Below are 27,469 nucleotides of genomic sequence, written 5' to 3'. Positions count from 1 at the left end.
TTAACAGTCCCTCTCATTGCTGCCAATAAGTCGAGAAATGACCAGTTTATGACCTGCTTCATTGGAAGATAGAACATTTATTCCTGTGATATTGTGTAATATTCCGCAAAGTCCTGATATCCTGTGTTCCCAACACCAGTGAATGTTAGACAGCCGGTGGTCAGTAAAATTAGCGGCAATGATTTGGATGCTGAAGGATAACTTTGCTGATCGCCCTGTCCATAATGATTCATTAACTTCTCTGTCAAATGTTAATGTCAATTTTATGTTTCTGTCAACTCACTGCTGAATTATCAGACAAGTGGCTTGTTTTACCGCTAATGTTCACATGACTGAGGCTCAGGGACAGTTCCAGAAATTTAAGGAGAGCTATTGTGTAATGTTAGCAGTCTGTCTTGTCTGCAGACCCGCAATGCAGAGTGATCATCCGCACTGCAAATGGAATCACCTTGTTCATTCCCGCATTTAGACATAAATCGTCAACAATTCCTCTGATAAATGATACTTTTTTGCAAATGGAATAGAGACCCGGAGTGTTGTAAATCAGACTGACATACAACCTATTCCCTAACAAAATAATTCGTCTCTTTGAGATCATCTCAATATACTGGAGTAGAAATAAAGGGACTAAATTTACAATGGAATAGTTTTTTAAAATTAACAGATGCGCAAATGTAATTTCGCAATGGGGTCATTATAAAGAATCAATTCAGACAACCAAATATCCCGATACAGATCAATCTATATTTTAATAATATCCTATAGTAAATCTCTGGATCCATTCTGTTGGGGGTGTGGAAGGCGGGACGTGGATCCAGTCGCCGCCTCCACCGGGGAATCAACAGGCGGCGCCTGGAAAGCCGCCCCCTTCTGCCGGGTATTTAAATGCCGCTCACTGGGACCCGAATCCAACAGTCCGGGAGCTGGTTTGTTCACTGAGTTCCTGACACAACCATTTCCCCCAAATGACCAGAAGGATGAGGTGGGCCATTTCTCTCAGTTTGTTGCTGACTTTCTTATCCCGTGAGTAGTTTTTATTGCCCAAGTCTCTCACTGTTACTGTCTCAGTGTTAGTCTCTCTCTAGAATGTTCCAGAGTCACCAATCATTTCACCAGCATTAATCCTCGGGCTTTTTGATATATTTTTACAGGTGTCCAGTCGGATGTTGTGTTGACTCAGCCAGAGGCAGAGACTGGGCGTCCCGGAGGCTCCCTGACATTGACCTGTAAAACCAGCGGCTTCAATCTTGGCAGCTACTGGATGGCTTGGATCCGCCAGGTTCCCGGACAGGGGCTGGAGTGGCTGGTTTGGTACTACAGTCCATCCCACACCGTATACTACGCGCCAGGGATTCAGGGCCGATTTACTCCGTCCAAAGACACTTCAAACAACATCTTCTCTTTGGCCATGGCGAGCCTGAAGACCGAAGACACCGCCATCTATTACTGTGCAAGACACCACAGCGAGAGGAACCAGGGCTGGACCCGCACAAGAACAGCTCGAGAGGGAATTCAGCAACTTGCACCTTAACCTGAAGGTCAGCACTTGATCCAAATGTAATATTAATGTCAGTGGTCAGAACCGGACCACGAACTGCGACTGACACAACTGAGACAGACAAATGTTCGCAGTAAAACCAAACAAACCTACCGATATCAATGTGACTGTGTTTATCTGTAATGTTTACAGTTTCAGCAATTACTATCCTGAATAGGATACTTGTTTTATTATGTCTATAATTTGGAGCAGAGCTTTGTACATTGTGTTTTGTAAACGATTGATTAAATTGTAAAGTAGATCAGAAGTAAACGTGTATTTGAAGTGAATATTGAGCGGCAGGACTGAACAGAGAGTGAGTGCAGTTTTTGTGCGGGTGTCTGTCACTGTGACTACAGCAGTGGGTCACAGTGCTGTGCACAGCGACATCCTCATACAAAAACCTCAGTGATAGAGTTTGTTCAAATTGGTGATCAGCGACACAGCAGGATCGTCAATGTAAATGAGTTTTAAATAAAACAAAGTTTGGAAGTACTATTAGTTTACAAAAAGGTATAAAAATCTTCCACTTTATCTCTGTTGACCGACTCGCTAAATCTGCCCAGAGGGTTTAAAAGTGTTCCGATCCTCTTTATAAATTTAATGACACGGACAAGCTGAAATAACTCACCCATTCGCTCTTGGAAGAGACAGAGTTAGGTTTTTGAGTGAACAGTGAAATTAAATCTCTGTATTTTACAGTTAACAGTCTGCCGCAGTATTTGACACGCTGTTTCTCACTGTGATAACTGGGGCACAGCAGTTACTGTCAATACAAAAAGCCCCTCAGCACTAATTAACTGAGGCTGGCTCAGTGCTCGCGTTTACAATCCAACTTTATTCACAGTGAAGCATTATTTATTTCCAGCACTGACAAAATAATAAGAATTAATGTGGAAAATTGGTGGTCGTTAGTTAGTCACAGTTGGTGTTTTCAATAACATCTCCATGTCTGTGAAACGTAAAACATTCGGTCATTTATGAAGAGAGAACGGTATGCACAAATATTAATATAATTTCCTGAAAATTAATCGTGAATTTTCTTTGCCGTTGGTTTGTGAATATTTAATATAATGGTGGATTTCTGTCTATTATATGCAGGTGCGGTTATTGTATGGAGCTGCCCAGGGAATGTGACACTGTGACATCATGGCCTACTGGGGACAGGGGACCATGGTGACGGTGACTGCAGGTAAGAACCATTCCGTCATTTACCAACTGTTTTACTTGAGTATTTGTTTTATATTTTTCTGCATTTTCCAAATCCATTCGTTCACTGAAATGTGTTTTGGTGGATCATGTATTGAGATGTTGTTGCAATGTTTCATTTGATTCTGCTGAAAGGGGGACATAGAATCCCGCGGTTTCTTGACAGAAAGATGCTGCTGAGGGATTCAGTCCCTGTTTGCTGTGATTTGGTGTTTATTTGCTGAGGATACTGTGTGGCTGGGTTACTTTAAATACAAAACGTGTGTTTTTACGATGTTTAATCTCGGTTCTATCTAATGTCTGCAATTTGTACCGTCTTCTGCACAAGTGTATGAGATCAATCCCAACATTGACAAAATGTGCTAAAGTTTCTGTATTATCTTATTGAACATGTTCTGCTTACTGAAAGTGCTGGTGGTATTATTCAGGTTTTCTGTTTAGTTTACCTGTTCGTTCATTTGATGAAATAGGGGTTTGGTGCATTCTAAATTGAGATGTTCTTGCAATGTTACATTTGATTCTTTTGGAAGTGTTTGTAGAATTGAGCTGCTTCTCCGTGATGTTTCACTCCTTCAGTGATGTGGTTTGGTGTTTTCCTGCTGAGGAATGTTTTTGGGTGACTTTGTGTAGGAAAGTTTGTGAAACGGTTTGGTGTGTCTGTATTGTTTCAACTCGGTGACACTGAGCGGTTACACGGTTTGTGATTGAATGCAGAGTCTGCTTGTTTGAAACTGCTTGTCGCAGAGGACAGGGAGGCTGTTAGTGCATCTTGAAAAACAGTGAAAATTGCAGATTAAACTTTTACGTTTTCCGACAAATCCTTTCCGAGCACAGATTGTTGCTGCAATCACAGTTTGCCGTTTGTGCAAAGTTTAACCTCCGTGGCATCTGATGGTTGCAGCTTTTACCATCAACTGCAAACATTAAAAGCATTTAAATGTGCTTGAAAAATGACTCAGTATGAAAAAAATGGTTGAGTTTCAATATTTATTTGTTGTTAATATTCGAGCACCTCGCAATGCTATTGTTGTTATTCCACATTTCTGTTTAGTTTAATAATTTATACATTTGGTTACGAGCTGCTTTGCTGGATATTGATATTTTCTTGCAATATTAAGTTTGATCCTGTTCGGTGTAGAATTGAGCTGCTTCTCCATAAACGGGTTTCAGTCCTTCATTGATGTGATTTAGTGTTTTGTTTTGCTGAGGAGATTGTGTATCTGGGTGACTTTAAATGATTCAGATCTGTCAAACGGTTCAGCGTTTCTGCATTGTTTAAACTCCGTGACACTGAGCGGTTGCACGTTTTCTGGTTGAATGCAAACAGTCTAGGCGTTTGAAAATGCTTGAAGGGCGATTGTCGGGAAAAAAAACAGCCAGCCTTAAGAAAATAATCTAATAAAGATATATTGATGCATTTTGTAATTTTAACTGATGCTTCCAGATTAAACGAAATAGTGACTGAAACGCCCATGCAGAACATAGTAACATTTATATAATTCAAACAATTGCAATGCGGTGATACAACTATATATTAACCAAGGGTTATTTTAGATTAATATAATTCAGCATCAATCACCTTTCACAATCCTGCTGTGTTCTGCACGAGGTTGACATGGTCGGACAGATTTCTAGGCTGGAAATACTTTGTAATTCCAGTTATTCTATTATTTCAGTGCCGCTGCAACCATATTATACCTTCACTGTAATGCGTAGTTGGATAGCGAGGGAATTATCACCAATCTAATCTTAAACAGTTTTCTGAGATGTGGAAGTCGCTGCCAATCAATGAATTGTTCCCATGATATTATTTGTATTATAGGAAAGTTCAGATTGCATATGGCAAGAGATTGAAAAGTAAAAGCTTGAATGTCAAACCGATGTATTTATTTACAAAAGGTTAACAGTACCTTTGCATTTTATAATGACATCCTGTCTCCCATAGCTGTGCTCTACACACGATAGAATTATAGGAAGAACAGATGATAGGAAAGAAAGAATGATTATATCTTAGCTTTAGGCTTAAAAGTTATTAAATGCTAAATTCAACAACAAATTCTCCACTTGCTCCTAATGCGTGAGTTTTGCAAATGATTTGAACAAACTCAGCTGTTCTCGTTATATTCATTACTTTCTGAGAATAGATGGAGGTTATGATTTATCAATGTGTTCAGAAAGGTGCAGATTTTACACATTTGTAGGTCGAATAGAGCAATTTGAGTTTTAAAAAATGTGAATTTAGTCAATTAAATGTTAAGATGATTCCATCGAGTAAGTGGGAGTTTACTGTTCAACATTGTTTGATTGTCAGGTTGTTTTAATTAAATCCCAATTATTTCACAAAGCTCTGGGTAAAAACAAATTGGGGATTATTGAATGCTATTTTTATTATATTCATTATTATAGTACAGATAATCGAATAAAGATTTAGCTGACAATTAACAATAACTTACAATACAATATCAGTGAGAATTAATTCAATATAAATGATCTCCTACAATTGAGTTGTATCCTGGCGTGCAATATCTCAAATGTCTTAGATAATTTTAATAATATCTGAATTAATTTAGGAAACCATACATTTCATTATACTGCTGTGTGCAGCTAAATTCTTTTTCTGATTACATTCTTTTGCCCTGATTCTTTTTCTGATTACATTTAATTGTGTTTTTAGATCATATCAGTGGGTAATGTGAATATTTCCTGGTTTGTTTAATTATTGCCCTGTCACTGAGTCTCTGTTCTGTCAATAATCTACCCTGAATCTGTATATTTAATCTGCTCATTTTCAGCAAAACTACTTTTTGACCAATTATCGAGTTTTGAGATAGACAGAGAGAAATTGTTAAAAACCAAACGCAGTTTTGAAATTAATGTCAGTTTAATTTCAAATTAGTCACTAAATTATTGTTGTCGGAAGTTGGCCATTGATAAATTAAAATCAAACAGTTTCATGAAACTGACAGATTGAACAGATCTATCTGCTGGAACTCGATTGTTGCCATTTGTGTCTGTTCAGTTTCTGTGCGCGCGGTCACTGTGCTGGGACCAGGAATCTTCCTGACTGGTTGTAAATCTTCTACTTCATTTTCCAGTATTTCAGGGAGTGCAATTTGATCAAGTCCTTCAATAAAACTTGTATCTGTGTGGAATGTGGAAATTGTACTTGATGTTTGACTAGGCGACTCAGAAAGGGGATTCCAAACCCAGATAATGACAGTCAGAAAGAATTCAGCAGCACCAGACAGGCTGTAGAAGGAGATTTGGTTGATTTTTAAGCAGTGATATATCGGTCTTGGGAATTTTCGATTCGGCAATGCAGAGAGCGATTTATTGGGTTACATTCCGTGCTATGGCAGTCCTTAATCTATTTAATGGCTCACTCACACAGCCTCAGTCACACAGCCTCACTCACACACCCTCACTCACACAGCCTCACTCACACAGCCTCACTCACACATCCTCACTCACACAGCCTCACTCACACACCCTCACTCACACAGCCTCACTCACACAGCCTCACTCACACAGCCTCACTCACACATCCTCACTCATACAGCCTCAGTCACACAGCCTCTCTCACACAGCCTCACTCACATACCCTCACTCACACACCCTCACTCACACAGCCTCACTCACACATCCTCACTCACACAGCCTCACTCACACACCCTCACTCACGCAGCCTCACTCACACATCCTCACTCACACAGCCTCACTCACACAGCCTCTCTCACACAGCCTCACTCACACACCCTCACTCACACAGCATCACTCACACACCCTCACTCACACAGCCTCACTCACACACCCTCACTCACACAGCCTCACTCATACAGCCTCACTCACACAGCCTCACTCACACAGCCTCACTCACACAGCCTTACCCACACACCCTCACTCACACAGCCTCACTCACACAGCCTCACTCACACAGCCTCACTCACACAGCCTCACTCACACACCCTCACTCACACACCCTCACTCACACACCCTCACTCACACAGCCTCACTCACACAGCCTCACTCACACACCCTCACTCACACACCCTCACTCACACAGCCTCACTCACACAGCCTCACTCACACACCCTCACTCACACACCCTCACTCACACAGCCTCACTCACACACCCTCACTCACACAGCCTCACTCACACACCCTCACTCACACAGCCTCACGCACACACCCTCACTCACACAGCCTCACTCACACAGCCTCACTCACACAGCCTCACTCACACAGCCTCACCCACACAGCCTCACTCATACACCCTCACTCACACAGCCTCACTCACACACCCTCACTCACAGACTCTCACTCACACAGCCACACTCACGCAGCCTCACTCACCCGCCCTCACTCGCAGATACAGCCTCACTCACACAGCCTCACTCACACATCCTCACTCACACGCCCTCACTCACACAACCTCACTCACGCACCCTCACTCACACAGCCTCACTCACACAGCCTCACTCACAGCCTCACTCACTATCCTCACTCACACAGCCTCACTCACTCTCCTCACTCACTCACACCCTCACTCACACATCATCACTCACTCACACACTCTCACTCTCACACCCTCACTCAGACAGCCTCACTCACACAGCCTCACTCACACACCCTCACTCACACAGCCTCACTCACACAGCCTCACTCGCAGACACACCCTCACTCACACACCCTCACTCACACAGCCTCACTCACACACCCTCACTCTCACAGCCTCACTCACAGCCTCACTCACTATCCTCACTCACACAGCCTCACTCACTCTCCTCACTCACTCACCCTCACTCACACATCATCACTCACTCACACACCCTCACTCTCACACCCTCACTCAGACAGCCTCACTCACACAGCCTCACTCACACAGCCTCACTCACACAGCCTCACTCACTCACTCGCCTCACTCACACACCCTCACTCTCACACCCTCACTCAGATAGCCTCACTCACACAGCCTCACTCACACACCCTCACTCACGCACCCTCACTCACACACCCTCACTCACACAGCCTCACTCACACAGCCTCACTCGCAGACACACCCTTACTCACACAGCCTCACTCACACAGCCTCACTCACACAGCCTCACTCACACACCCTCACTCACACACCCTCACTCACACAACCTCACTCACAGCCTCACTCACACACCCTCACTCACACAGCCTCAGTCACACACCCTCACTCACACAGCCTCAGTCACACACCCTCACTCACACACCCTCACCCACACACCCTCACTCACACAACCTCACTCACAGCCTCACTCACACACCCTCACTCACACACCCTCACTCACACACCCACCCTCACTCACACAGCTTCACTCACACAGCCTCACTCGCACACCCTCACTCACACACCCTCACTCACACACCCTCGCTCACACACCCTCACTCACACAGCCTCATTCACACAGCCTCACTCACAGCCTCACTCACTATCCTCACTCACACAGCCTCACTCACTCACTCACACTCTCACGCACACAGCCTCACTCACTCTCCTCACTCACACCCTCACTCACACACCCTCACTCTCACACCCTCACTCACACAGCCTCACTCACACAGCCTCACTCACTCTCCTCACTCACACCCTCACTCACACGCCCTCACTCACACAGCCTCACTCACACAGCCTCACTCACACAGCCTCACTCACACAGCCTCACTCACACACACTCACTCTCACACCCTCACTCACACAGCCTCACTCACACACCCTCACTCACACACCCTCACTCACTCAGCCTCACTCACACAGCCCCACTCACACACCCTCACTCACACAGCCTCGCTCACACACCCTCACTCACACACCCTCACTCACACAGCCTCACTCACACAGCCTCACTCACACAGCCTCACTCACACAGCCTCACTCACACATCCTCACTCACACACCCTCACTCACACAGCCTCACTCACACACCCTCACTCACACAGCCTCACTCACACAGCCTCACTCACACAGCCTCACTCACACACCATCACTCACTCACACACCCTCACTCTCACACCCTCACTCACACACCCTCACTCACACAGCCTCACTCACACAGCCTCACTCATACACCCTCACTCACACAGCCTCACTCACACAGCCTCACTCACACAGCCGCACTCACACACCATCACTCACTCACACACCCTCACTCTCACACCCTCACTCACACACCCTCACTCACACAGCCTCACTCACACAGCCTCACTCATACACCCTCACTCACACAGCCTCACTCACACACCCTCACTCACAGACTCTCACTCACACAGCCTCACTCACACACCCTCACTCACCCAGCCTCACTCACACAGCCTCACTCGCAGATACAGCCTCACTCACACAGCCTCACTCACACATCCTTACTCACATGCCCTCACTCACACAACCTCACTCACGCACCCTCACTCACACAGCCTCACTCACACACCCTCACTCACACAGCCTCACTCACACAGCCTCACTCACAGCCTCACTCACTATCCTCACTCACACATCATCACTCACTCACACACCCTCACTCTCACACCCTCACTCAGACAGCCTCACTCACACAGCCTCACTCACACACCCTCACTCACACAGCCTCACTCACACAGCCTCACTCGCAGACACACCCTCACTCACACACCCTCACTCACACAGCCACACTCACACACCCTCACTCTCACATCCTCACTCACAGCCTCACTCACTATCCTCACTCACTCACCCTCACTCACTCTCCTCACTCACTCACCCTCACTCACACATCATCACTCACTCACACACCCTCACTCTCACACCCTCACTCAGACAGCCTCACTCACACAGCCTCACTCACACAGCCTCACTCACTCACTCGCCTCACTCACACACCCTCACTCTCACACCCTCACTCAGACAGCCTCACTCACACAGCCTCACTCACACACCCTCACTCACGCACCCTCACTCACACACCCTCACTCACACAGCCTCACTCACACAGCCTCACTCGCAGACACACCCTCACTCACACAGCCTCACTCACACACCCTCACTCACACAGCCTCACTCACACACCCTCACTCACACAGCCTCACTCACACAGCCTCACTCACACAGCCTCACTCACACACCCTCACTCATACAGCTTCACTCACACACCCTCACTCACACAGCCTCACTCACACAGCCTCACTCGCAGACACACCCTCACTCACACAGCCTCACTCACACACCCTCACTCACACAGCCTCACTCACACAGCCTCACTCACACAGCCTCACTCACACACCCTCACTCACACAGCCTCACTCACACATCCTCACTCATACACCCTCACTCACACACCCTCACTCACACAGCCTCACTCACACAGCCTCACTCACACAGCCTCACTCACACACCCTCACTCAGCCTCACTCACACAGCCTCACTCACACAGCCTCACTCACACACCCTCACTCACACAGCTTCACTCACACAGCCTCACTCACACACCCTCACTCAGCCTCACTCACACAGCCTTACTCACACAGCCTCACTCACACACCCTCACTCACACAGCCTCACTCACACAGCCTCATTCACACACCCTCACTCACACACCCTCACTCACACAGCCTCACTCACACACCATCACTCACACACCCTCACTCACACACCCTCACTCACTCACTCCCCTCACTCACAACCTCACTCACTCAAACACCCTCACTCACTATAACACCCTCACTCACCATCATTCTCTCACACTCATTGACTCACACTTGCTAGCCCAACATAAATTGCTCACTCTCATTCGCCCGCACTCATTCACACACCCTCAGTCCACCTTAGTCACACACTGGTTCACTCACCCACCCTCACTCACTCAGCATCACACACCCACCCTCACGCATCCTCACTAATCCTCAGTCATGGAACCTCACTCAGTCACCCTTACTCATTCACCCTCAGTCACACACCTTCACACAACCATCATCACTCACCCTCATTCATCCTCCCTCACTCACTCTTCCTCGCTCACCCACTCTCATTCATTCACCTACCAACCCTCATTCACCTTCATTCAGTAACCCACCCACGCACCCACCCTCACTCAGCTTAACACACCCACCCTCATTCATCCTCATTCAGACTCTCAGCTCAATCAATCACCCATCCTCACTCACTCACCCTCACTCACTCACCCACCCATCCTCACTCACTCACCCTCGCTCACTCACCCACCCACCCTCACTTACTCACGCTCAGTCACACACCTTCACACACTCACCCAGTCACTTACCCTCACCCACCCACCCTCACTTACTCACGCTCAGTCACACACCTTCACACACTCACCCTCATTCACTTACCTTCACCCACCCATGCTCACTTGCCCGCAGTCACACTGCCCTCACTTACTCACCCTCATTCACCCACACACCCTCACTTATTCACCCTCAGTCAGACAGCATCACACACTCACCCTCATTCACTTACCCTCACCCACTCACCCTCACTTACTCACGCTCAGTCACACACCTTCACACACTCACCCTCATTCACTTACCCTCACCCAGCCACCCACCCTCACTCACGCTCGGTCACACACCTTCACACACACACCCTCATTCACTTACCCTCACCAACCCATGCTCACTCACCCGCACTCAAACTGCCCTCACTTACTCACCCTCGTTCACCCACCCACCCACCCTCGATTACCTTAATTCAGTACCTTACCCTCACTCAGTCACCCACACTCACTAACACACTGACTCACCCACTCTCCCTCCCAACTCTCATTCACTCAACCTCACTGACACCCTCAATCACTCACCTCACTCACTCTCTCACTCACTCATCCACCCTCAGTAAACTACCCTAATTCAGCTCCACTCACTCAACATCACACCCACCATCACTCACCCATCATCTCGCATTCACCCACCCTGACTCACTACCATCACTCACACAGCCTCATTCACACACAGCCTCACACACCCTCACTCACACAGCCTCACTCACCCGCCCTCACTCACACAGCCTCACTCACACACACACACTCACTACCCTCATTCACACAGCCTCACTCGCACAGCCTCACTCACACACCCTCACTCACACAGCCTCACTCACACACACTCACTCACTACCCTCACTCACACAGCCTCACTCACACACCCTCACTGACACAGCCTCACTCACACAGCCTCACTCACACACCCTCAACCACACACCCTCACTCACACCCTCACTCACACACCCTCACTCACACACTCTCACTCACACACCCTCACTCACACAGCCTCACTCACACACCCTCACTCACACACCCTCACTCACACAGCCTGACACACACACCCTCACTCACACAGCCTCACTCACACAGCCTCACTCACACGCTCACTCACACACCCTCACTCACACAGCCTCACTCACACAGCCTCACTCACACACCCTCACTCACACCCCCGCACTCACACAGCCTCACTCACACACCATCACTCCCATAGCCTCACTCACACAGCCTCACTCACACACCCTCACTCACACAGCCTCACTCACACAGCCTCACTCACACAGCCTCACTCACTACCGTCACTCACACAGCCTCACTCACACACCCTCACTCACGCAGCCTCACTCACACACCCTCACCCACACACCCTCACTCATAGAGCCTCACTCACACACCCTCACTCACACACCCTCACTCGCACAGCCTCACTCACACAGCCTCACTCACTACCGTCACTCACACAGCCTCACTCACACAGCCTCACTCACAGACACAGCCTCACTCACACGCCCTCACTCACACAGCCTCTCTCACACACCCTCACCCACACACCCTCATTCACACAGCCTCACTCACACAGCCTCACTCACACAGCCTCACTCACACACCCTCACCCACACACCCTCACTCACACAGCCTCACTCACACAGCCTCACTCACACACCCTCACTCACACAGCCTCACTCACACAGCTTCACTCACTACCGTCGCTCACACAGCCTCATTCACACAGCCTCACTCACACACCCTCACCCACACACCGTCACTCACACAGCCTCACTCACACAGCCTCACTCACACAGCCTCACTCACACACCCTCACTCATACAGCTTCACTCACTACCCTCACTCACACAGCCTCACTCACACAGCCTCACTCACACGTCCTCACTCACACACCCTCACACACCCTCACTCACACAGCCTCACTCACACAGCCTCACTCACACAGCCTCACTCACACAGCCTCACTCACACGTCCTCACTCACACACCCTCACACACCCTCACTCACACAGCCTCACTCACACGCCCTCACTCACACACCCTCACTCACACAGCCTCACTCACACACCCTCACTCACACAGCCTTACTCACACACCCTCACTCACACAGCCTCACTCACACAGCCTCACTCACACAGCCTCACTCACACAACCTCACTCACACAGCCTCACTCACACACCCTCACTCACACACCCTCGCACACACAGCCTCACTCACACAGCCTCACTCACACAGCCTCACTCACACACCCTCACTCACACACCCTCACTCACTCACTGCCCTCACTCTCACAACCTCACTCACTCAAACAGCCTCACTCACTATAACACCCCCACTCACCATCACTCTCTCATACTCATTGACTCACACTTGCTAGCCCAACATGAATCACTAACTCTCACTCACACAGCCTCACTCACGCTACCCTCACTCACACACCCTCACTCACACATCCTCACTCACACACCCTCACTCACACACCCTCACTCACAGACACAGCCTCACACACACAGCCTCACTCACACAGCCTCACTCACACACCCTCACTCACACAGCCTCACTTACACACCCTCACTCACACACCCTCACTCACACACCCTCACTCACACACCCTCACTCACACACCCTCACTCACGCTACCCTCACTCACACAGCCTCACTCACACATCCTCACTCACACGCCCCTCACTTACACACCCTCACTCACACACCCTCACTCACACACCCTCACTCACACACCCTCACTCACACACCCTCACTCACGCTACCCTCACTCACACTGCCTCACTCACACATCCTCACTCACACGCCCTCACTCACACAGCCTCACTCACACGGCCTCACTCACACAGCCTCACTCACACAGCCTCACTCACACGGCCTCACTCACACAGCCTCACTCACACACCATCACTCACTCACACAGCCTCACTCACACAGCCTCACTCACACACCCTCACTCACACAGCCTCACTCACACACCCTCACTCACACAGCCTCACTCACACAGCCTCACTCACACAGCCTCACTCACACATCCTCACTCACACATCCTCACTCACACGCCCTCACTCACACAGCCTCACTCACACGGCCTCACTCACACACCCTCACTCACACACCCTCACTCACACACCCTCACTCACGCTACCCTCACTCACACAGCCTCACTCACACATCCTCACTCACACATCCTCACTCACACGCCCTCACTCACACAGCCTCACTCACACGGCCACACTCACACAGCCTCACTCACACAGCCTCACTCACACGGCCTCACTCACACAGCCTCACTCACACTCCCTCACTCACACAGCCTCACTCGCACACCCTCACTCACAAACCCTCACGCACACACCCTCACTCACACACCCTCACTCACACAGCCTCACTCACACAGCCTCACTCACAAAGCGTCTCTCACCCACCATTTCCCACGCGCCTTCACTCACAATCTCACCCATCCTCATTCACACACCCTCACTCATGTTCCCTCACACACACTCACTCAGCCACCCTCACTTACACACACTCATGCACTCACCCTCTTTCACCCACTCTCACTCACCCTCGAACCCTCACCCACTCTCATTCACTTACCTTTACTCACCCACCCTCACTTACTCACACTCACTCACACTCACTCTCATTAACTCTCTCACTCAACCTCATTCAATTACCCTCTTTCTCTAACATTCACTCACTCGTGCAGCCACTCTCATTCACTCACTCACACGCTAACTGTCATGTACACTCCTGGCTCACTCACCCTCACTCATTCACCCTCACTCAGTCACCCTCACTCACACACCCTCACTCACAGCCTCACTCACACTGGCTCACTCACTACCGTCACTAACACAGCCTCACTCACACAGCCTCACTCACACACCCTCACTCACACAGCCTCACTCACACACCCTCACTCACACACCCTGACTCACACACCCTGACTCACACAGCCTCACTCACACACCCTGACTCACACAGCCTCACTCACACAGCCTCACTCACACACCCTGAATCACACACCCTCACCCACACAGCCTCACTCACACAGCCTCACTCACACAGCCTCACTCACACACCCTCACTCACACAGCCTCACTCACACAGCCTCACTCACACAGCCTCACTCACAAAACGTCTCTCACCTACCATTTCCCATGCGCCTTCACTCACAATCTCGCCCATCCTCATTCACACACCCTCACTCATGTTCCCTCACACACACTCACTCAGCAACCCTCACTTACACACACTCATGCACCCACCCTCTTTCACCCACTCTCACTCAACCTTACACCCTCACCCACTCTCATTCACCTTCACTCACTCACCCTCACTTACTCACACTCACTCACACTCACTCTCATTAACTCACTCACCCAACCTCATTCAATTACCCTCATTCTCTAACATTCACTCACTCATGCACCCACTCTCATTCACTCACTCATCCTCACTCACCCGCTAACTGTCACGTACACTCCTGGCTCACTCACCCTCACTCACTCACCCTCACTGAATCACCCTCACTCATTCAGCCTCACTCATTCACCCTCACTCATTCACCCTCGCTCAATCACCCTCACTCAATCACCCTCACTCAATCACCCTCACTCAATCACCCTCATTCAATCACCCTCACTCATTCACCCTCAGTCATTCACCCTCACTAATGCACTCTCATTCATTCACCCTCCCTCACCCTCTCTCACTCAGTCACCTTCACTCTCATGTTCACTGCACACCTTCACTCACAAACTCACCCTCCCAGCCTCACTCAGCCAGCCTCATTTATTCTCCACCTCTCACTCACTGCCCCTCACCCATCCAGACCCATCCACCCTCAGTGACATACCCTCACCCATTTACCCTCACTCCATCAACCACCCATTCTCTCCCACTCATCCACACTCCAACCGTTACTCAGGTACTCACTCACCCACACTCATTCTCCTACCCTCACTAAGTTACTCACTCACCCGCACTCACTCTCCTACCTTCACTCAGTTACTCACTCACCCGCACTCACTCTCCTACCCTCACTCAGTTACTCACTCACTCACACTCACTCTCCTACCCTCACTCAGTTACTCACTCACCCACACACACTCTCCTACCCTCACTCAGTTACCCACTCACCCACACTCACTCTCCTACCCTCACTCAGTTACTCACTCACCCACACTCACTCTCCTACCCTCACTCAGTTACTCACTCACCCACCTTCACTCTCCTACCCTCACTCAGTTACTGACTCACCCAGACTCACTCTCCTACCCTCACTCAGTTACTCACTCACCCACACTCACTCTCCTACCCTCACTCAGTTACTCACTCACCCACACTCACTCTCCCACCCTCACTCAGTTACTCACTCGCCCACACTCACTCTCCTATCTTCACTCAGTTACTCACTCACGCGCACTCACTCTCCCACCCTCACTCAGTTACTCACTCACTCTCCTATCCTCAATCAGTTACTCACTCAACCGCACTCACTCTCCTACCCTTACTCAATTACTCACTCACCCACACTCACTCTCCTACCCTCACTCACTCACCCACACTCACTCTCCTACCCTCCTCACTTACTCACACAACCTCTCTCACTGATGCTCAGGAAATGGGCAAGGGAGCGTCTGCAACGGGGGAGGAATGGAGAACTGGAGCGAAACTGATGACGAGTGGCTACCGAATGTGGCTGCATAACACGGGATTGCCCGGAGCCGGAGGAAAGTGCAGACAGCCGGGGGAAGGAGCAGAGAACCGGGGGAAGGCGCAGAGAGCCGGTGGAGTAGCAGAGAGCCGGAGGAAAATCCATGGAGTGGGTCATAAGCGATAAGAATCGGGGTAAAGCGAACCGTGCTGGTGAAAAGCTCAGAAAGCCCGCACAAAGCGCCAGGAACCGGGAAAAGCACAATGAACTGGGAAAAGTGCAGCACACATGGGCAAAACACAAAGAGCAGGAAGACAAGTGCAGAGATGCGGAGGAAAGCGCAGAGTGCCATGAAAAAGAGCAGAGAGCTGAAAGAAAGTGAAGGGACCAGGAGAAAGGTACAGAAATCCAGCGGGAACCGCGGAGAGACGGGGGAACGTACAGGGAGCGCGGGGCGGGGTGCGGGGGGATTGCAGACAGCCCGGTCTCAGTGACAGGCGGAGTGTGAAACTGCACAATCAACACAGGCAGGAGCTTATTGAATGGGGAGGAGACTCGACAGACCGAATGGCCGACTCCTGCTGTTAATGTGCAGGATCCTAAAATTAGAGACTGTTGCAATTACTCAAATGTAGAGTTTTATTGTAATTATATAAATGTGCATCAGTTAGCTGGATTGTGACGTACACAGCTCAGTTAGCTGGATTGTGACGTACACAGCTCAGTTAGCTGGATTTTGACGTACACAGCTCAGTTAGCTGGATTGTGACGTACACAGCGCAGTCAACTGGATTGTGACGTACACAGCTCAGTCAGCTGGATTGTGACGTACACAACTCAGTCAGCTGGATTGTGACGTACACAACTCAGTCAGCTGGATTGTGACGTTCACAGCTCAGTCAGCTGGACTGTGACGTACACAGCTCATTTAGCAGGACTTTGACGTACACAGCTCAGTTAGCTGGATTGTGACATACACAGCTCAGTTTGCTGGATTGTGACGTACGCAGCTCAGTTTGCTGGATTGTGACGTACACAGCTCAGTGAGCTGGATTGTGACGTACACCGCTCAGTCAGCTGGGCGGCTGGTTCGTGATGAAGATCAATCCCAGCAGCGCGGGTTCAATTGCTGCACCGGCTGAGGTTATTCATAAAGACCCCCATTCTCAACCTTTGCCCTGGCCTGAGGTGTGGTGACCCTCAGGTTAAATCACCACCAGTCAGCTCTCAAAAGGAGAGGGCAGTCTCCGGGTCTATGGGACATTACATTTTGTTTTACATGATGGCTGACATAATGGGGAAAATCATCCGCTCTTCGCATCGCTTTCAATCCAATGCAAATTACATCATTCAGATTACATCAAAATGTTGTTTTTATGTGATAGAGACGGAGAAAGATGTGAGTTTCTAATGAGGGGCAAACAGGTGTTGGTTCTCAAATGATAGAACTAATAGAAGTTGAAATGTGGATGTAGCATTTGTTAGGAAAATGTTGGAATAAACACATAGTTCTCGTCAAATTTTGAAATGTTTGGTTACTGAATAAATATAATCCCAGAGTCTAATTTGTTGAATGGGCCATTCTCTCCCAGCGACACCGTCTCCGCCCACTCTCTACAGCCTGGTCTCCTCCTGCCAGCAACACAACACCGACGGCTCCGTGACCTACGGCTGTTTGGCGATGGACTACTCCCCAGAAATCACCAGCCTTACCTGGAAGAAAGATGGGCAGCTGATCGACACTGGAGTTAAGAAATACCCGTCAGTGAGAAACAAGAAGGGAACCTACACCCTGAGCAGCCAGTTAACCATCACCGAGTCAGAGGGGGAATGCAGCAAAATCAGCTGTGAGGTTCGACACAGCGGCTCAGCCAAGAGCATTGGAATGACATGTAAGTGTTGTGGAATCTGTGAGAATCAGAAACCTATGATTATCTTGTATAGGGTCTTGGATATAACTAATTTTAATACTCTGCATATTTCTGATCCTGGAAAATCAAGCTTTGTGTCTATTGACCACAAACATGTTTTAAAGCATATGAACTCATTTTTTTCATCAATTTCTTCTGCAAGAAATATCTAATTGTGTTTCTTGAAGGTCCCAGAATTTATGCTCCAAATGTTCTCCTCACCGTGAGTTCCAGTGAAGAAATCACAAGACAGAAATTTGCAACCATCGTCTGTTCAATTAACGATTTCCAGCCAAATTCAATCACGGTGAAGTGGCTGAAGAATGGACAACCCATGGGGTCAGGAATTGTCATCTCTCCCGCCTGTGAAGTGAACGGGAACTTCTCAGCGAGCAGTCGGCTGACACTCTCCGCTGGGGAATGGTTCAGCAGAGCGGTCTATACCTGCCAGGTCACTCATCAAGAGGTCACCCAAAGTTACAACATCACCGCGTCTGGTAAGAGACACAAACAGAGGAAAGAATAAATCATCCTGCATTCTGATGTTAATCCAAATCAGGAATTTACTGAAGTTAGTACAAAGCACAGAATAACTTCTAATTTACTGCCATGTAGTTTGTGTTTCATTCTGATGGAAAAGCTGCATTAGGATTGCTCACCATTCAGGATTTGATCAGTATAGAAATACATGTTTCGCTCTAATTTGAAGTCATTTAGTGAGTGAGGTGGCCTTGATATCAGCTTTATCCTGAGACCGCTGCTTATATTTGAGAGTCAGTGGGTGTCTGAAACACTTTACTGATAACAGCTCCGGGACGAAAGTGTTGGAAAGTTCAATCCAATCTATTTATAAATAAGCCCTCAGTACTTCGTTCCTGAGATCAGCACTTGAGTATTTGTATTGGGAATGCTGCAATACTGATTCGTTAGAATGGCATCGGGGCTGACTGTATTTCATAATGAGAAGAGTTTACACTGGCCAAACGTGTATAGAAGATTAATGGCGATCATTAGAAGTCTCGAAGTTGATTTATTCCCATTGAGTGAGTGAAGGCTGAATCCTGCTGTCCTGATTCTGAATATGAAACTTGGGTTGATTTCCACTTTTTTCATTCACAGATCCTTCCGTTTGCACTGTTGCCTCAGTAACAATACTGCCACCACCAATAGAACAGGTCTTACTGGAGGCGACTGTAACCTTAACCTGCGTCATTTCGAATGCTCCTTATGGAGTCAACGTGTCCTGGAGTGAAGCGAAGAAGCCGCTGAAATCAGAGATTGCCGACCAGCCTGGGGCAGATACTGAGAGCGTGGTCAGCAAATTAAATATCTCGACACAAGCCTGGCTGAGTGGGGCTGTGTTTGACTGTGTGGCGAGCCATCAGGACCTGCCAACTCCTTTAAGAATTTCAATACACAAAAAAATAGGTGAGCGGTGAGACTGAAGCAATAAGTGGGCCATTGTGTCTATTTCTGGTGTCAGTGCAGCGGTCAGTATTTAGCATTCAGCGTATTTATGGTCCATTCTGATTGGTAATTCCACTAACTAAATACTCTGGGCCCTCAGAGTTTAAGGGGGAAATTGATATGTAGCAGAATGAACAATGAATTGAAAACAGTGATTTGGGTTTAGACGGAGCGAGACCATAGACCACAAGATTTAGGAGCAGATGAAGGCCATTGGGCCCATCAACAGCGGCCCAGCCTTCAGTGAGGTCATGACTGATCTGCTGTGATAATCTTCAACTCCTCTTTCCCACCTTATCCTCATATCTCTTGACGCTTTTACTAATTGAAAATGTTTCTCTCTCAACCTTGAACATACCGATCGACCCAGAATATACAGCCCCCTGGGTTAAATAATTCCACAGCTTCACTACCCTCTGAGAGAGGAAATTCCTTCTCATCTCGGTCTGAAATGGGCGAACCCTCACTTTGCGACCATGTACGCTGCTCCTAGACGCTCCTACAAGGGAAAACAATCTGTCAGCGTCTATCCTAAGAAGCTCCCGGAGAATATTTCATGTCTCGATTAGGCCGCCTTCATTCTTCTAAACTCCAATATGTACAACCCAAAATACTTAACCTCTCCCCATAAGAAAATCCCTCCATACTCGGGATCAACCTCGTGATCCTTCTCTGGACTGCCCTCAAAACCAATCTGTCTTCCTCAGATAAGGGCAACAAAACTATTCAAAGTGTATCAGGTGTAGACTAACTAATGCCTTGTATAGTTTTAGCCAGACTTCCCCATGTTTATATTCTATTCCCTTTGAAATAAATGTCAACATTCAAATTGTCTCCATATTACCTGCAGAACTTGATTTGTGTGGTTTCTGATTGAGGACCCCGAATTCCCCCGTTACTTCAGCTTTCTGCAGTCTTTCTCCAGCTAAATAATATTCCGTTATGTTCTTCCTCCTCCCAAAGTGTCTAACCTCACATTTTCCAACATTATGTCCCATCTGCCAAGTTTTAACTCAGTGACTGAAGCTGTCTCTGTCCCTCTGTGGATTTTCTGTAACCTCACCACTTGCCTTTCTATTTTTGTCATCTGCAGCTGTGTGAATAGTGCATTCATTTATTAAACACAGTTTTGAAATTCATGTATATTACATCTACTGGTCCCCCTCTCTCTCGCCTTCTCCTTATCACCTCAAACAATTGCAATAAATTTGTCAGGCATGATTTACCCTTCACGAAGCTGTGCAGACCCTGCTTGATTATACTCTGTATGTCTAAATGCTCAGCTACTGAGGTCCCTGGCCTATAGTTACCTGTTTTTGTCTCCCTCCCTTTTGAATAAGGGTGTTACATTGGCAGTTTTCCAATCCTCTTGAGGTAGGGGGAGTTTGATGTGGAGTTTATACACCAGCACAGAACAGTTGGGCCGAATGGCCTGTTTCCCTGCTGTACATTTTCTGAAACTTTCGAATCCAATATCCGTAAATTCTCAGGGAAAGGATTGTGTCCACCTCTGCTCCGAGCTGGGAACCCGGACAGATCCCAAAGTGGAAAATGGAAACCTTTAAAAACCTTTCTCTCACATCTAACCCGCGGTTCCATTGTCTCCGGAATTCCCCATTTTATTGACATTTATTGTACATTTTCTGCAGATCCCAATCCGCGGGAACCGTCCGTCTCTGTCCTCCTGCCCTCGGCTGAAGATGTCTCCGCTCAGAGATTCGTCTCCCTCAGCTGCTTAGTGAGAGGTTTCTCCCCCCGAGAGATCTTCGTCAAGTGGACCGTCAATAACAAGCCGGTGAATCCCGGCAACTACAAGAACACCGAGGTGATGGCGGAGAACGGCAATAGCTCCTTCTTCATGTACAGCCTGTTATCCATTGCAGCGGAGGAGTGGGCCAGCGGCGCTTCTTACTCCTGTGTGGTGGGACATGAAGCCATCCCCTTGAAGATCATCAACAGAACGGTTGATAAATCCAGCGGTAAACCCAGTTTTGTGAACATTTCCCTCGCTCTGATGGACACCGTTAATTCATGTCAATGAGAATCTATTGGTTATATTTCGAACTAAAATAAAAATAATAAAGGTTTTTTTCCTCCAATTGTGATTTAAATACACAGCCGCTTAATTAATGGAGCTTCCACTTTGCTGATATTAGATCTGTTCAATGAGACCCGGATTTCTACAGGTCTCAGCCCCAAGTCTGATACAACCAGTGCTCCCAGCTCAGATACCCCTGGGTTAGAGACAGAGTAAAACTCATTCATTCCAGGATTCAGCAAAATATCTTCATTGACTTTCCTCCCACTGAGGAGAAATTGGACAATTTACCATTTCAGACAAACAAACACATCACATTTAGATCTCGGTGTTCCTGCTTCTCTCATTGTCCATCCCTTTAAAATTAATGTCAGATTTAAGTTGCTGCATCACACCCACTGGGAACTGAATTGAGGGTCACACAGAAACATCGACCAACAATCACCCGTGAGGGGAAAGTGAAATTGTTAATCCACTGTACCCACACTTCCCCAACAGAGAGAGGGGGAGGGGCTTTAGTTAATCCACTGTACCCCCACTTCCCCAACAGAGAGAGGGGGAGGGGCTTTAGTTAATCCACTGTACCCCCTGCTGCCCCAGCAGAGAGAGGGGGAGGGGCATTAGTTAATCCACTGTACCCGCACTTCCTCAACAGAGAGGGGGAGGGGCATTAGTTAATCCACTGTACCCCCACTTCCCCAATAGAGAGGGGGGGGGGATTAGTTAATCTACTGTATCCGCACATCCCCAATAGGGGGAGGGGCATTAGTTAATCCACTGTACCCGCACTTACTCAACAGAGAGAGGGGGAGGGGCTTTAGTTAATCCACTGTACCCCCACCTCCCCAATAGAGAGAGGCGGAGGGGCATTAGTTAATCCACTGCACCCCCACTTCCCCAACAGAGAGAGGGGGAGGGGCATTAGTTAATCCACTGTACCCCCACTTCCCCAATAGAGAGAGGGGTGGGTTAGTTAATCCACTGTACCCCCACTTCCCAACAGAGAGAGGGGGAGGGGCATTAGTTAATCCACTGTACCCCCACTTCCCCAACAAAGAGGGAAAGGGGCATTAGTTAATCCACGGTACCCCCACTTCCTCAACAGAGAGGGGGAGGGGCTTTAGTTAATCCACTGTACCCCCACTTCCCCAACAGAGAGGGGGAGGGGCTTTAGTTAATCCACTGTACCCCCACTTCCCAACAGAGAGAGGGGGAGTGGCATTAGTTAATCCACTGTACCCCCACTTCCCCAATAGAGAGAGGGGTGGGTTAGTTAATCCACTGTACCCCCACTTCCCAACAGAGAGTGGGGGAGGGGCATTAGTTAACCCACTGTACCCCCAGCTCCTCAACAGAGAGAGGGGGAAGGTCTTTAGTAAATCCATTATACCCCCACTTCCTCAACAGAGAGAGGGGGAGGAGCTTTATTTAATCCACTGTACCCCCACTTCCCAACAGAGAGAGGTGGAGTGGCATTAGTTAATCCACTGTACCCCCCCACCTCCCCAACAGAGAGAGGGGAGGGGCATTAGTTAATCCACTGTACCCCCACTTCCCCAATAGAGAGGGGGAGGGTCTTTAGTTAATCCACTGTACCCCCACTTCCCCAATAGAGAGAGGGGGAGGGGCATTAGTTAATCCACTGATCCCCCCACCTCCCCAACAGAGAGAGGGTTAGGGGCATTAGTTAATCCACTGTACCCGCACTTCCCCAACAAAGAGAGGGGGAGGGGCATTAGTTAATCCACTGTACCCCCACTTCCCCAATAGGGGAGGGGCATTAGTTTATCCACTGTACTCGCACTTCCCCAACAGAGAGATGGGGAGGGGCTTTAGTTAATCCACTGTAACCCAATTCCACAACAAAGAGAGCTAAGGGGCAATACTAACCCATTTTACCTCCACGTTCCCGGCCACAATAGGAGGAAGGTGACGAGTGAACTCTCTGTATCTCCACCTCCAGCAGGGAGAACCCAAAGGGAATTTGCTGAACTGACCAGAGAGAGGGAGATTATTAACTCAATATCTTCCCAGTCCCCAAGCAGGGAGTTTGGAAGTAAACGGTTCCACAGACTAAGAACTCAGTTACTGACATTACAAGTCTGTATGTAGCTTACTGGCTGAAGGCTTTAAAAGACCATCACGATAAAGATGTTCTTAAAGTATCTATTTATGCAACAGAATTTTTTAGCACTCTTTTTCCTCTTATCCGTATGCTGAAACCGATTCACCAGAATCCAAATCCAGACTGGTGATTGAATTCTCGCTGGGTTTTCACTGTTCTCTCCTAAGGCACCTCCTTGTATTTTTGCATTAGGACACCTGATGTCAGCTTGCAACTCACACAAAACACATTTATAAGCAGAAAGTTCAACATATTCTACATCGGTACCAATAATACCCACAACTGTCAAAGCTACAGGCAGCTGATGCAAATACACAGACAGATAAACAGACACTACACATACATGCACACAGACCCACAAACACACACACACTCACATGTAGACACAAACACACACATGGACACACACATAGAAACACATGCATAAACATACACCCAGGCACAATGAACCACACATATTTTGACATAAAAACACACGCAAACGTGCGTAAAAATTCACAAACATGGACATAAACACAAACAGGCACACGTGCACATCCACACATAGACACACAAATCCACACACACAAGTGGCTACACAAATATACACAAACAGACACATACAGCCACATGTCCACACAGATACACAAACATATAAAACCAGACAAACAGACTGACAGAAGAATATTAAACACAAATGTAACCAATAACATGTACATTAGCAGAATTTCACGATGACAGAGATATTTCCATTTAGAGACAATAATCCACAGTAGCACACTTATGGACACACGTAGACACATATTAGCAGACTCGTACACACGCTAACACGAACACATATGAATACACATAGAATCATCAATACACATCAATAGATAGTTATAAACAACCATCAACGAATAAATAGTACTGCTGCCTCACAGCACCATAAACCCGGGTTCAATTCCAGCCTTGGGTGATTGTGTGGAGTTCCCACGTTCTCCAGTGTCTGTTCCTGTTTCCTCCGAGTGCTCCGGTTACCTCCCACAGTCCAAATATGTGCAGGTTCAGTGGATTGGCCAGGCTATATTACCCCTTAATGCCCACAACGTTAGGCGGGGTTACGGGGTTCTGGGGACAGGGCAGGGGCATGCGTCCAGGTAGAGTGCTCTTTCGGAGGCTCGGTGCAGTCTCGTTCGGCACAGTCGGGATTATCCGATGATGATTCTATGATGAAATACACACATCAACAAACACACACACACACAAACGCACTTACCCAGACACAAACATTAAGACACTGACATGCATGTTGAACGTATAAAAACACATTAACACTTTTATTACTGGGCAGGGAAGTATAAACTTATATTAACACAGGCATTAATATATAAACATAGATTTCAACACACAAACACACACAATAAAACGCTCATATATAAACATTGACTTAAGATAAATTTACCCAAAGGTGCTGACACACAGGTACACAGATCAATACTCATTGACACATGAACACACACAATGACACTTATAAAGACATCGTGACACACAAATGAAGAGTAAAGAAACACAAATTTTGCACCTACACAGACACAAAAGCTAAAGAACAAACACAAACATCAGACAAGGGCAGCACGGTGACGCGATGGTTAGCACTGCTGCCTCACGCCACCATGGACCAGGGGTTGATCCCGCTCCTGGGTCTTTGTCCCTGTGGAGTTCCCCGTGACCCGTGGGTCTCACCCCGACAACCCAATGATGCGCAGGCTAGGTGGATTGGCCATGCTAACTTGCCCCATAATTGGAAGAAAAAAGTTACAGAGATCGATTTCCGAGTGTCATGAACTCAACAGTAAATATGCAATGAAAATATATTAAAGAATGAATTAGCAGCGGGAGAAAATGATACGGGAATATTAAAAACAAAACGTGTATTAAATTAAATTTAAAATGCTTATTGTCATGAGTAGGCTTCAATGAAGTTACTGTGAAAAGCCCCTAGTCGCCACATTCCGGCACCTGTCCGGGGAGGCTGGTACAGGAATCGAACCGTGCTGCTGGCCTGCTTGGTCTGCTTTAAAAGCCAGTGATTTAGCTGACTGAGCTAAACCAGACCCTATTAACAAACAATCTGATTATATTTATTCGGCTCTATTCCCGTCGATACCACAGACCACACCTGGACTGAAGACGATGAGGATGATAATGGGAACATCTGGACAACCGCTTCCACATTCATCACCCTGTTCTTCCTGAGCATTTCCTACAGCGCTGCAGTCACTCTGGTGAAGGTGAGAAGATTCAATCCACTCACACATCAAACTGACAGAAGTCGTTTAAGAACACTAAATGTTTGATTGATTAAAAACTCTAACATTAATGTCCCAGATCATAAACATCTGCTTCATCATTTTCTCTCTCTTTTACAGATCAAGTGATCGGCTGACGTTCGGACGCTGTAGATTTCCCTCAGCTGTTTATTATGATCTGTGTGTGACAGAAATACAATATCTCCTCTTGGTGACTCTAACAGTAAAATTTTCTCAGTTTATTATTCTGCATCTGTAACTGAGACAATCATGGACAGTATTTCTGCTTTTCAGTTTGAAATGTACGAGATAATTTTGGCTGTAATGTAATTGTAGCTAGTAATTTCTTTCAATGTCATGTCTAAATAAGTAACTTACCTCGTACCTTATTTACAACAGTTACCTTCCCTTTATGTTGAGCTCCTGTTCTCTCTTGTGTCTGTTACAGTTGTACATACATTTGGCAGCTCAGAGGGCATGTGTTCTGTTCTCAGTGTGACCCTCAATCGTTAAATTCCCTTTTGTAAACATCAAAATAAACTTTTGTGTAATATTTTCTTTGAAATTTTAATAAATATTGAATGAAAAATGAAGAAAATAAGACTAATCTGAACTCCTTTCTCTAAGGTCCATCGGCACTGATCCTTTTCCCCGATTATACAGTTGTCTCCCCTTTCCCAGACAGATATTTCTCACCAGGCCTGTCTGGGATGTGTCTGAACTCAAGGCCCCTCAGTGAAAGAGCCGCTGCGCCACCAAGCGGCCCATCCGGGTTAAGACACCTTTACCTTTGCCTTTTTATGGTAAACTCAAGAGGCAGAATGATTGCACATCTGAAGAATTCCACAGATTCACTACCCTCTGATGGAAGAAATATCTTCTCATCTCTGTCCTAAATTTGAACCGCTTCCTCTGAGATTATGCCTCTGGCCCTAGACTCTCCCACAAGAGGAAACAAGA

The 27,469-nt window shown here is 47.6% G+C and overlaps 1 long non-coding RNA gene and 1 gene segment (V, D, J or C); both read left to right on the top strand.

Annotated features, from left to right (window-relative positions):
* Positions 1–962: 962 nt before the first annotated feature.
* On the top strand, positions 963–22,175 carry LOC119961183. The segment is given in 7 exon segments: positions 963–1,023; positions 1,152–1,526; positions 17,997–18,098; positions 18,292–18,591; positions 18,798–19,106; positions 19,729–20,037; positions 21,726–22,175. Coding segments are annotated over 7 exon segments (1,845 nt in total).
* A 4,186-nt stretch (positions 22,176–26,361) lies between these two features.
* LOC119961204 lies at positions 26,362–27,110 on the top strand. Its single transcript, XR_005459614.1, has 2 exons — positions 26,362–26,491; positions 26,630–27,110. It is a non-coding gene; the product is annotated as an uncharacterized LOC119961204 (long non-coding RNA).
* The last annotated feature ends 359 nt before the right edge of the window (positions 27,111–27,469 follow it).

This window comes from Scyliorhinus canicula, unplaced genomic scaffold, assembly GCF_902713615.1.
Source record: "Scyliorhinus canicula unplaced genomic scaffold, sScyCan1.1, whole genome shotgun sequence".
Lineage (NCBI taxonomy): Eukaryota > Metazoa > Chordata > Chondrichthyes > Carcharhiniformes > Scyliorhinidae > Scyliorhinus > Scyliorhinus canicula.
Note: the sequence above shows the minus strand (reverse complement) of the source record. Positions and strands in the feature narration are given on the sequence as shown.